General features: G+C 38.1%; 1 protein-coding gene across 1 annotated transcript in view; it reads right to left on the bottom strand.

Moving 5' to 3' along the window:
• The window catches only part of LOC126250762 (probable small nuclear ribonucleoprotein Sm D2), a 67,660-nt gene that overhangs the window by 19,976 nt on the left and 35,192 nt on the right, over nt 1-12,492 (bottom strand). Inside the window, exon 2 of the mRNA XM_049951586.1 lies at nt 5,829-5,949. Coding sequence (XP_049807543.1) covers nt 5,829-5,949 — 121 coding nt within the window. The remainder of the gene's footprint in view (nt 1-5,828; nt 5,950-12,492) is intronic.

Below are 12,492 nucleotides of genomic sequence, written 5' to 3'. Positions count from 1 at the left end.
AACTTGACTAAAAGAAGGGATCGGTTGGTAGGACATGTTTTGAGGCATCAAGGGATCACAACTTTAGCATTGGAGGGCAGCGTGGAGGGTAAAAATCGTAGAGGGAGACCAAGAGATCAATACACTAAGCAGATTCAGAAGGATGTAGGTTGCAGTAGGTACTGGGAGATGAAGAAGCTTGCACAGGATAGAGTAGCATGGAGAGCTGCATCAAACCAGTCTCAGGACTGAAGACCACAACAACAACAACAAATAGCATCGAACTAAGTTATCTGCAATGCCAAGAAATTTGTGGAATTGCCTAGTTTCTTTTATTGCTATACAATTTTCAAATCTGTTTTGGCGTACTGTTTTGATATGAGGAACTACCTCTTCTTTCTTGCTGATAATATAGGTTATGCCTTTAATAATACCCTTGCAAAAGGCCTACATGTCCTCTATCTTAAGAATTTCGTTTGGGCATTCTTTTTAGGCTGGCTTCACTCACTTCATACTTTGTCGTATCTTCTATTCCGTTGCCTGCATTTTCACCATGGCAAGGGGCAAGAAAGTGCTATTTGGCCTCCAACCCAAAACCTATTTTTTGGTTGTAATTATTTTAAAAATTATTTTTGTTCCTGTGTTGACTAACCCTTTCATCTGAAAAGGGTGTTTCTCAACCTTGGACAACTTTTGTTTTATGTAATTTGTTACATACATTTGACACACATGGACAACCAAAGTGGTGTGCTCCAAGTAGTCACTTAGAATGCAAATTGAAGAACTGCAAACTTCATCTTTCATTTTTGAAGTACAGAAAAAATGGTTGCACTGTTTCCTGGCCAATGACCCAGTGATGCCCTTTTATTTCATCCTGAACCACAAACGTAGAGTTTTCTGCAAAATCAACTAAGAATATGCATTCAGTTTCATAAGGTTGTGCTTTTTTTGTCCTTCAAAAACTTACTTTGAATTTTAAAAACATAGTGGTGACTGAAGATTTTCTTAGCTGTCAATTAAGAATTCACAGTAATCTTCCTGAGATTTAACCCCTGTTATTATTTCAGCCCTGTCGGTTGCACACACTGAAGCTAACATTGTAGGGCAATTCCTCCTCAAGACTCATTAAACAATTCAAGGATGGTTTCTTTACCGGGGCATTTATCACATAAACTCATCATGCGGTTATAATTGTTAGTGTCACATACCATTAAATAAAGTAACTCTTTATGGTTAACATAATTGAGTTTTGCACTCACAGTCATCAGTTTGACATTTTGATGATATAAACAAACACACACTGAGTGAGTTCCTGAGGAGCTGGCCAAATATACCACTTACAGAAAGGGCACAAAATTCTGATCTTCCAGTTTTGCATTCAGGATGGGCATTTTTGAAAGCTACATAAAGTTCATTTAAATTCGACTGCACTAGTCGTTTCTGCTTTGTTACTTTAACTCCGTTTATAACAACTCTTTTGCTACCTTTGCTATGCAGGCATATTGTATTGTTTTCATCATCTTTAAAAAAGCTGGATCTTTTCAATTATTTCTTCATTATACCTACTCCTCTCTTCTTCCCTAAAATTGGTAGACTGCCTTGCTCTTTCACTAATTTTTGGGTTAGTCTAACCACACAATTAGAAACATTGAACTCATGGACTATTTTTTCCCTTGACCACGAGTCAAAGAACAAACTTAAAATTTTAACTTTATCCTGGACTGAACATTTACTTTTTAATTTCTTGATTAAGCTAAAATATTCAATGTCTAATGATTCTGGAGGTGGGTTTTCATCTTTAGAAATACTGTTGGTATCTGCATTATTAAAGCATGATTCTATAACTTCTAATTTTGTCTGAAATTCTTTACACCTCACTTTCAATAGCTGCTTTTCTTTTTCTGCAACTCAATTTTAATTTTGAAGCAGAAGATACCTCTGAATTAGAAGAAACAAAAGCCAATTTGCTAATAGCTTCCTCATTAGAAACCTAAATCTCATTAACAAGGTTACACGATTCTAGTTCTGGATTCACAATAAATATTTTTGAATAAAAGTTTGGGCACAGGAAATTTCCAGGAATCACATTACTTTTCACTGTGGAAGCCGTTTTCTTGCACTTACCAAGGAAAAATGTTCAAGTTTTATTTCCATCAAACCTTTAAAAACTGGCATTTTAATTAATTTTGAGTAGATCAGAGTATTTTTTAATGACTTCACTTCAGAATATATTTTTTCTCATGATACAAACCGATGATACAGAAGAACTTACTATAATTTAAACAAAGTTTGTCTATCTTCATCAAAGTCATTAACATTTTTTAAGTTTTTTGAAACTGATTGATTAACTGTTTTGTGACACTTCACTTACTATCTGTCCAATAGAGTACTATTCACAATATACATAAATGACCTTGTGGATAACATCTGAAGTTCACTGAGGCTTTTTGAAGATGATGCTGTGGTATATCGAGAGGTTGTAACAATGGAAAATTTTACTGAAATGCAGGAGGATCTGCAATGAATTGATGCATGGTGCAGGGAATGGCAATTGAATCTCAATGTAGACAAGTGTAATGTGCTGTGAATACATAGAAAGAAAGATCCTTTATCATTTAGCTACATTACAGCAGGTCAGCAACTGGAAGCAGTTAATTCTGTGAATTATCTGCGAGTAGGTATTAGGAGTGATTTAAAATGGAATGATCATATAAAGTTGATTGTCGGTAAGGCGGATGCCAGACAGATTCATTGGAAGAATCCTACGGAAATGCAATCCGAAAACAAAGGAAGTAGATTACAGTACACTTGTTTGCCCACTGCTTGAATATTGCTCACCAGTGTGGTGATCCGTACCAGATAGGGTTGTTAGAAGAGATAGAGAAGATCCAACGGAGAGCAGCGCGCCTCGTTACAGGATCATTTAGTAATCGTGAAAGCGTTACGGAGATGATAGAAAAACTCCAGTGGAAGACTCTGCAGGAGACACACCCAGTAGCTTGGTAAGGGCTTTTGTTGAAGTTTCGAGAACATACCTTCACTGATGAGTCAAGCAGTATATTGCTCCCTCCTACATATATCTCGCGAAGAGACCATGAGGATAAAATCAGAGAGATTAGAGCCCACACAGAGGCATACCGACAATCTTTCTTTCCACAAACAATACGAGACTGGAATAGAAGGGAGAACAGATAGAGGTACTCAAAGTACCCTCCACCACACGTCAGGTGGCTTGCAGAGTATGGATGTAGATGTAGAAAAAGGAACTCAAACAATCCAGAAGGTGTGGTTATACCAGTCATGTGAATGTCATCTTTGTACAATGGTATCTGCAGATACAACTTCTTACAATCAGTTACACTGAACACTTTAGTACCGGAAGATAGTGAGTGAAGCCTTCGATGTTAGGGACTGAGTAATTGTCCATGATTGTGTGAGCATTCAAGGCATGATAGTCCTTGCAAAGTCTGATCAAGTTGTCCTAAGGCACGAGGCAGATGGGTGAAGCCCAGCTGCTGTCTGAAGGATAAATGCCAGCTTGTAACAACTCATTCACTGCTGTCATTGCCATGCAGAGGAGATTAGGAGGTAGACATCTGGCGTGCTGACTAACCAGCAGTCCGGGTGTAGGGTTAACCTGGTGCACCGTACGATTGTTGATTGCTGACAAGATAAAAAGGTCACATGGGATGGAGCCTCTGATTGAGAGTTTGTCAGTGCGGCGCAGGTGGAGGTCAGTGTATCAAGCAGCAGAAATGACATTGGATGTCAGCTGTAGGCTGGAGCCAGGTTGCTCGAGTGACGCGGTAGTCTCTTCATGCACAGCACAGTCAGCAGGCAGCGGAGGTTTGGACATGGTGCAGGAGGCAGCACCTTGTGTAGGTGCTGAGACAGCCTGGAAGGTGGCTGCTGCAGATGGTAGCTGAGTTGTACGGGTGAAGCTGGTGTATGCACATTAGTGGCACAGTCAACGAGCTGCAAAGGTTCAGTTAACTGCGTCAGGCAGTGCTGGGTGCAGCTGCTGGCTTGGCATGGACAGCAGTGTACTGCACAGGGACAGTTGTGATGCCTACGTATATCTCGCGAAGAGACCATGAGGATAAAATCAGAAAGATTAGAGCCCCACAGAGGCATACCGACAACTTTCTTTCCACAAACAATACGAGACTGGAATAGAAGGGAGAACAGATAGAGGTATTCAAAATACACTCCACAACATGTCAGGTGACTTGCAGAGTATGGATGTAGATGTAGATTCACCCATTTCATTGCATTCTAATTAGTCTTTCAAATTTATTTATTATTAAATTTTAAAATTATTTTAGTTAATTCAGAATTACTCTCAAGACAAAAGCATATAAAATATTTTACACTCTCAATGAAGTATGCACATCCACAAACGACGTTTCTGAACAGGGGTGGTGGTGGTTAGTGTTTAACGTCCCATCGACAACGAGGTCATTAGAGACGGAGCGCAAGCTCGGGTTAGGGAAGGATTGGGAAGGAAATCGGCCGTGCCCTTTCAAAGGAACCATCCCGACATTTGCCTGAAATGATTTAGGGAAATCACGGAAAACCTAAATCAGGATGGCCGGAGACGGGATTGAACCGTCGTCCTCCCGAATGCGAGTCCAGTGTGCTAACCACTGCGCCACCTCGCTCGGTCGTTTCTGAACAGACTGACTACAAAAATTGCTCATCCAGCAAATGTAGTAGGGGTACACAGTTCGTGTACAGACTTGTCACTGATTATTGGGCTCCTGTGCAGACTTGTTACTCTGTTTACTGAGACCCTGTACACTCTTGTCTTGAGGACTAAACTCCTGCATTATATTCAGTTCCACCAGAGACAACTAGCCCCAAAATTTACAAAAATAATGATTTTCTAATTTCAAATATTTATAAAAAATTATGGAAACATTTGCCAGTTTTCTTGCTCTATATAAGACTAGTAGTTTATGAAATCTAATTAGAGAAAATAAATGCACTCTGATAAATCATTCTTTGGTTGTTATTTTTGGGTCTAAAAATTGATTTTCTAAATTCTTGATACCAAACTTTGGAGGTCATTTTGACTTGTTATTTTTTAATTCAGAGTATTTTCGGTAATAAACAATACTGTAAAGGAGACTTTTCTAAAAACAATCATGTAAATTGCAATGCTTTAACTTAACCTACTGCAGAGATGTTCAAATAATTCTAATGTCTCCAGGTTGAAAAACAATTGTGCACTTACAAATAAAAATGGTCGCCATTCAGTAACGGTGCAAGGTAAACTGTTTTTTAAACAGTTTTGAACTTCTCAGTTATACAGCAATCACACATTAAAAAACTAAAAATATTTAAAATGGTCAAGCAGTCTTCATTGTGTCACTTCTTATGGATTGATCCTATAGCTTTTAATTCCATCTATATCAATAACACCAACAAATTATAGTACTGTGTATATCTTCATCAAAGGAAACTCTAGAAGTACATGAGACTCCATGCAAAACCAATTATACTATACCATCATCTAGGACAATAATATGACCATCTCAAATTTCTTCGGCATGCTAATGGTACTATATGGACTGTTTTATTAACAGAAATGTCACAAGGAAACCGGGTACAAAATTTATAGCGTGTCATGACAAGCATCAAAAATAGCAATTACCACATTCAGAACTCTTGTCAGATCTGCTACTAGGGAACGTGAGCTACCTACAAAGGGGAGATTACTAGAATTACATTCCCAATCTAAATTAGACTAGCTATTTTATTGTAACTAAATTCCACTACACTTATGTCACAAACTATAGCACTTTGTGTCCTTTTCCACGTAAGTACAACATGGAATATTTCCTAACCTGCGTGTTGTTTTTCACCGACTGAGTTAAAACTGATAATGGTCCAGTGCTAAATTCTTCTTCTTCTCTCTTTGACAGCTCTTCTGGTGTCATTTCAGATTTTGGCTTGTTTAAAAGTGACCTGGAAATATCAAAATCATTGTTTTCCAAGTCAAACAGATCTTTCAAAAAATAAATTAAAAATACTTTAATACTAGCTTGGTAAAGTACTAAACTAACAGACTCAATCCAGTAATTTGCATCATTCTATAACTGTACAAAGTATTAACCATGTATGACAATCATTAAAGTAAAATATACACAAGACATAATGACGAATTGTTACCTACCATCTCTCACAGCCAGAATTAGCAGTACATGTTTTACAGTGTTCCCACCTCTTGCATTTTTCTTAGTTTATGTACAATATACACCAAAACACTCAGATTCATCAATTGCATGCAGCTTTTTCAGTTATTTATAATGAAAAGTGTCGTAAATGGAGCAATTTAAACCTCAGGCTGCATTACAGATCAACTTGTTACTACAATTTTTATTCATATTCACATTTGTTGACTATTACACTGCAGCCAAATTGTCACCTTAAAAACTAACCTACGCTGAAGCACCAAAGAAACTCGTTTAGGCATGCATATTCAAATACAGAGATATGTAAAGAGGCACAATATGGCACTGCTGTTGGCAACACCAGTATAAGACAAGGGTCTGGCGCAGCTGTTAGATCAGATACTACTATTACAATCGTAGGTTATCAAGATTTAAGTGAGTTTGAACGTGGTCTTATAGACGGCGCATGAGTGATGGGACACAGCATCTCCAAGGTAGGGATGAAGTGGTGATTTTCCCATATGACCATTTCACGAGTGTACCGTGAATATCAGGAATCCGATAAGACATCAAATCTCCAACAACACAGCAGCCGGAAAAAGATCCTGCAAGAACAGGACCAACAATGACTAAAGAGAATCGTTCAATATGACAGATATGGGCTTTCGGAGCTGAAGGTCCACTCATGTACCCTTGATGACTGCATGACACAAAGCTTTATGCCTCGCCTGGGCCAGTCACCACTGACAATGGACTGATGACTACAACATGTTGCCTCGTAAGACAAGTCTCGGTTCAAATTGTATCGAGCTGATGGACGTGTACTGGTATGGAGACAACCTCATTAATCCATGGAGCCTGCATATCAGCAGAGGACTGTTCAAGCTAGTGGAGGCTCTGTAATGGTGTGGGGCATGTGCAGTTGGCGTGATTAAGGAGCCCGTGATACATCTAGGTACGACGGACAGATGACATCCTGTTTGATCACCTGCATTCGTTCGTGCCCATTGTGCATTCCAACAGACTTGGGCAATGCTAGTAAGACAATGCTACACCCTAGACATCTAGAATTGCTACAGATTGGCTCCAGAGTTTAAATGCTTCCACTGGCCACCAAACTCCCCAGACATGAAAATTATTGAGCATATCTGGGATGCCTTGCAACGTGCTGTTCAGAAGAGATCTCCACCCCCTTGTACTCGTACGGATTTATGGACAGCCCTGCAGTATTCATGGTTTCAATTCCCTCCCACACTAATTCAGACATTAGTCAATGATGTTAGCAGTTTTTTTTTTTTTGGCTCTTCAGTGTAGATGTCAGGGAATATCAGTCCTACCACATCAACCAACCTAAGATTTTGTGGGAGGAAGCTAGCCATAGTTCCCACAATGATTTTCCTCTTGTAATGGTTTTTACTTTTCCTTTTGATGTATCCTTATAAAATTTAAATTTAGCCTGGATGATGTTTAAGAAAGGAAATAAAGAAATACCATCTAATTTCTGTTCAGTTTCACTTTTTCCACCAAACTCAAAAAATTTTATAACATACAGTCCGATAACCATCTGACAACAAATAATGTTTTGTCCAAGTCTCAGTTCAGATTTCTAACAGGTTCTGATATTGAGAAGGCTACACACACACACACACACACACACACACACACACACACACAAAACACAGTGAAAATGTACTTAATCCATTAAACAAATTACAAGCTACTGGTATATTCTGTGGTCTGTCAAAGGCATCTGACTGTGTAAATCACAATATCCTTTTAAGTAAACATGACTATAGTGGTCTGACAAGAAATGCTGCAAAAGTTTCAACTTCTATACCTACAATAAAGTGTGTCATTAGGAAAAGAGAGATAAATTAAGCTGTCGGGTATCACCCAACTGGGAATTAATTACAACTGGCATCCCACAAGGTTACATCTTAGGACTCTTGCTTTTTCTTGTGTATATCAATGGTCTTTCATCAGTAACATTGCCAGATATCAAGTAAGTTTAGTTTGCAGATGATACAAACATGGCAATAAATAGCAGGTCAAGTGTAGTCTTCGAAAGATTGGTTAATGGAGAATTCGTAGACATTAAAAAATAGTTCCTAATCAATTCTTTCTCACAAAAACTTAAAAAACCACTACATGCAATTCAGAACTTGTAAAATATTCCCACCAGTATACACCTAAAATATGATGACAATCAGATAGAAGAGATTGACAGTATTAAAATTCTTGATATTTCAGCTTGATAATAAAGTCAACTGGGAACTCACCAAAGAGCTGCTAAACAAATGTCTGTAAGCAATGTGAATGTTGTCAGACATATGGGATGTAAAAATGAAACAGCTGACGTACTCCCCTTACTTTCCGTAATGTCATACGGGATTATTTTTTGGGTAGCTCATTAAGCCAAGTTAAAGTTTTCTGACTGCAAAAAATTGTAATAAAAGAACATCCTGCAGTGGCATGTTTAGGGAAGTAGGTACATTATCTACTGCTTCCTAAAATATTTATTCCTTAATGAAATTTATCATTAAAAATATCTTTTTTTTTCCTTCTTAAGTCAGCAGCTCAGTTCATGGAATCAATACTAGAAATACAAAAATCTTCACAAAGATCTAGAATCACTTACTTTGGCCCAAAAATATGTCCATTATTTAGGAACACACATTTTCAGTAACTCGCCAGCAGCCACAAGAAGATCAGTTTAAGAGGAACCTAATGGATTTATTGGGGGCCAACTCCTCTCACTCCAATTATGCATTTCTTAAAAAGAAAAAACAACAACTGGTTTTTGTGTACGTGTACGAGGTCTGTTAGAAAAGTATCCAACATTCTTTTTTGTGAACACTTGATGGACTTTACTCTAGCACTTTTGCACGAGCCGACCTTGAACCATTGTGCGAAGTGCATGGACTTCTTCCTGCCTTGGTAAACAACAGTAGGGTGAGGTAGTGTGTAGTGCTTGCACTCTTTTTCATTGCAAGGGAAATGACGGAAAGACTGGAACAGCTGTAATCCATCAAATTTTGCTAGAAACTGGGCAGAAGATTCATACAGCTTTCAGTGACGTGCTATGGGCATCACACAGATGAAGGAGTGGTACAACTGGTTTAAGATGACTCTGCACATTGATGTAGAGTGAGCCATGCTCCAGTCAGCCGTCAACATGTGAAAATGACCTGGTCATTACCAAAGTGAATGCTGTGGTGATGCGGAACAACTATGTGACTATCAGAGAAATCGTGGAAGAGGTGAGCATTGGCTCTTTTTTTTGGCACATTCCATTGTGACTGAAGATCTGGTCACGAAGAGCGCATCTGCAAAATTCATGCCGAAGCTGCCGACTGCGGAGCAAAAGCAACTTCATGCTGAAGTCTCACAAAACATACGGGACTCCACACATGGTGACCCAAACTTTAACACCATAATCACTCGTGATTAGTCCCAAGTTTATGGGTACGACACGGGAACCAAATCCCAGTTGATCATTCCTGATCAAGACCAAAGGAGGCCTGCCATGGGCACAGCACCATCAAAGTGATGCTGACTTCTTCCTTTGACTCCTGCTGTATGATAAACCACAAGTACACACCACAGGGTCAATCAATCACCCCAGAGTAATACAGGGATGTCCTCCATCACCTACGAGATGCAGTGCAGTGCAAGAGACAGGACTTGCTCTCAACAGGAAATTGGCACACCTCTCCATTATGACAATGCTGCAGCACGTTCCTCGCACTTGGTTCAGACTTTGACAAAAAACCACATTCTCATACTTCAAACTGCTTACTCCCCTTATTTGGCTCCCTGCAACTTCTGGCCATTCCGCAAGCTCAAGAGGCTACTGAAAGGAATCTAATTTCAGACAAGATAGGAAATTATGGCAGCAATGACAGCCAAGCTGAACTCCATTCCAAAAGAGGCGTGTCTATTACCTCACAAACAAAAATATGTTTAAATATTTTCTGACTCCTTCCATATTCATGACAATCATTTCATTTGTGAGCTGTGAAAGGTGCATTTGCATATTTGTTTCTCATTGTATATATTTATTGTGTATTCTTATTATTTTGAAATTTTCTACGTCCTGGAGGATCTCTTCACTGTGGATCAATTAGAATGAAACATACATCTAATCTAATTTCTAATCCTCATGAGAAGATGATCATTTCTCATATTTGATTCTCTATTTTTCCATTATAGCTTGCAGAGTAGTACAGAGCAATCTTGTTGTCCAGACCTTTGTGCAATTTATAACACAATAAGTTTCTCTAAAAAAAAAAAAAAAAGTGCTCCTTTACTCTGATCAAAAGAAATGATAAAATGTAAAGGACATGAACCTTCAGCTGAAGTTTACCTGTGGCCCTATGTTGCATAATGTCTAATATGGACTACTTCAATTGTGTCCCATAATGACTATCCATTCTCTTTATAGCAGATGTACTCCTATGCAACTGGAAAAAGAGCACTGATCACTGCCATAATCGGACACACAGAATTCCAGACATGACTTTCCTAAGGCAAAACAAGCAACACACTAACAGGATTTGGAGGAAAAAAAACTGAACCTTTCCATTCAAGCTATGACATCTCCCAATCACTACAATGGTAATTCCTCTCTGTGTAGATTTCAGCCATCAAAATTTTGTTGGCATTTGGAGGAGAAAGTTTGTGACAAATTAAGTGAAAGGAGTTTTCAGCAAAAAATGCCCTTCTTTGAACTTTTTCGTTATTTTCCGCCAACCCTGATGCATCTAAGGGTTCTTTCAAAAACACAGTCTTTGGTTTGTCTTCCCCATGACATTAGCTATGCTACTGTTCCAATTTAAGTTGTTCATAATTGTAATTCCTAGGTATTTAGTTGAACTGACAGCCATTAGGTTTGTGCAATTTACCGTGAAGCAAAATTTAAATGACTCCTATTAATACTCATGTGGATAACCTCAAACTTTTTGTTATTTAGAATCCATTGGCACATTTGACACCATTTTATTAAGAAGCAACATGCAATGAAACTGACATGAAACCAGTATTGTGGAAGGCTGTGGGTATGATAACATATGAACGAAGTTAATCAAAGAATGCTCATGCGAGTTGAGTTCTATCCCAAGTTATGTGTGTTATCAATCTCTTATCAGCAGAACATTTCCAGACTGGCTAAAATATGTTGTGTTTAAGCGTCTCCTTAAGCACCTGACTGCTAATAATATATTGTCCAAGTCACAGTTTGGATTTCGTAAGGGTTCTGATATAGGGAAAGACAGCTATTTACACTTCCAGGGAGAACATATTTAATTCATTAGATAATAAATTAGAGGCTACTGGCATTTTCTGTGACCTGTCAAAAGCCTTTGACTGTGTGAACCACAGCATTCTCTTAAGTAAATTAGAAAATTGTGGTATCACCGGCAATGCTGTGAAATGGTTCGAGTCTTATATATCTAACAGGAAACAAAGGGTGTCATCGTGAAATACCTCTGCAGGAAGTAGTCAGTCTTCATCTGACTGGGAATTAATTACACTTGATGTTCCTCAGGTTCCACTGTTTTTTCTTGTGTACATTAATGACCTCTCCATCTGTTACACTGCCAGATTCTAAGTTTGTTTTGTTTGCAGATGATACAAATATTGCAATAAGTAAAACGTCAAGTACAGATTTAGAAATAGCTGCTTATCAAATTTTCACTGACATGACTAAGTGGTTTAAAGCTAATTCACTGTCAAACTTTGAGAAACCCAACAACATGCAGTTCAGAACCTGCAAGATACTTCCTTCCAGCACGTGTATAACATATGAAGACATGCAGATCGAAAAGGTTGACAGTGTTAAATTTCTGGAATTGCAACTCGATAATAAATCCAGTTGGGAAGGGCATACCACACAATTGTTTAAGCACCTAAATTAATCTGTATTTGCAGTGAGAATTATGTCAGATGTAGGAGATATAAATATAAAAAACTTGCATACTTTGCTTATTTTGTTTCTATTGTGTCATATGGGATCATATTCTAGTGCAAATCATCAAACCAAGCAAAAGTTTTTAGGGTGCAAAAGTGTGTGATAATCATTTGTGGTGTAAATTCAAGATCATCATGTAGAAACCTATTCAAGGAACTTTGTATTCTAACTACTGCTTCTCAGTATATTTATTCCTTAATTAAATTTGTTGCAAGTAATACATCTCTACTTTCAACCAATAGCTCAATACTATGAATAAGAACAATCTACATAAGGACCTAAAATAACTTACCTTGGTCCAAAAAGGGGTCCAATATTCAGAAACACATATATTCAATAAATTGCCAGCAACCACTAAAAACTTGGTTT

This window comes from Schistocerca nitens, chromosome 1, assembly GCF_023898315.1.
Source record: "Schistocerca nitens isolate TAMUIC-IGC-003100 chromosome 1, iqSchNite1.1, whole genome shotgun sequence".
Taxonomy (NCBI): Eukaryota; Metazoa; Arthropoda; class Insecta; order Orthoptera; family Acrididae; genus Schistocerca; species Schistocerca nitens.
This window is presented reverse-complemented; position numbering and strand designations above follow the sequence as displayed.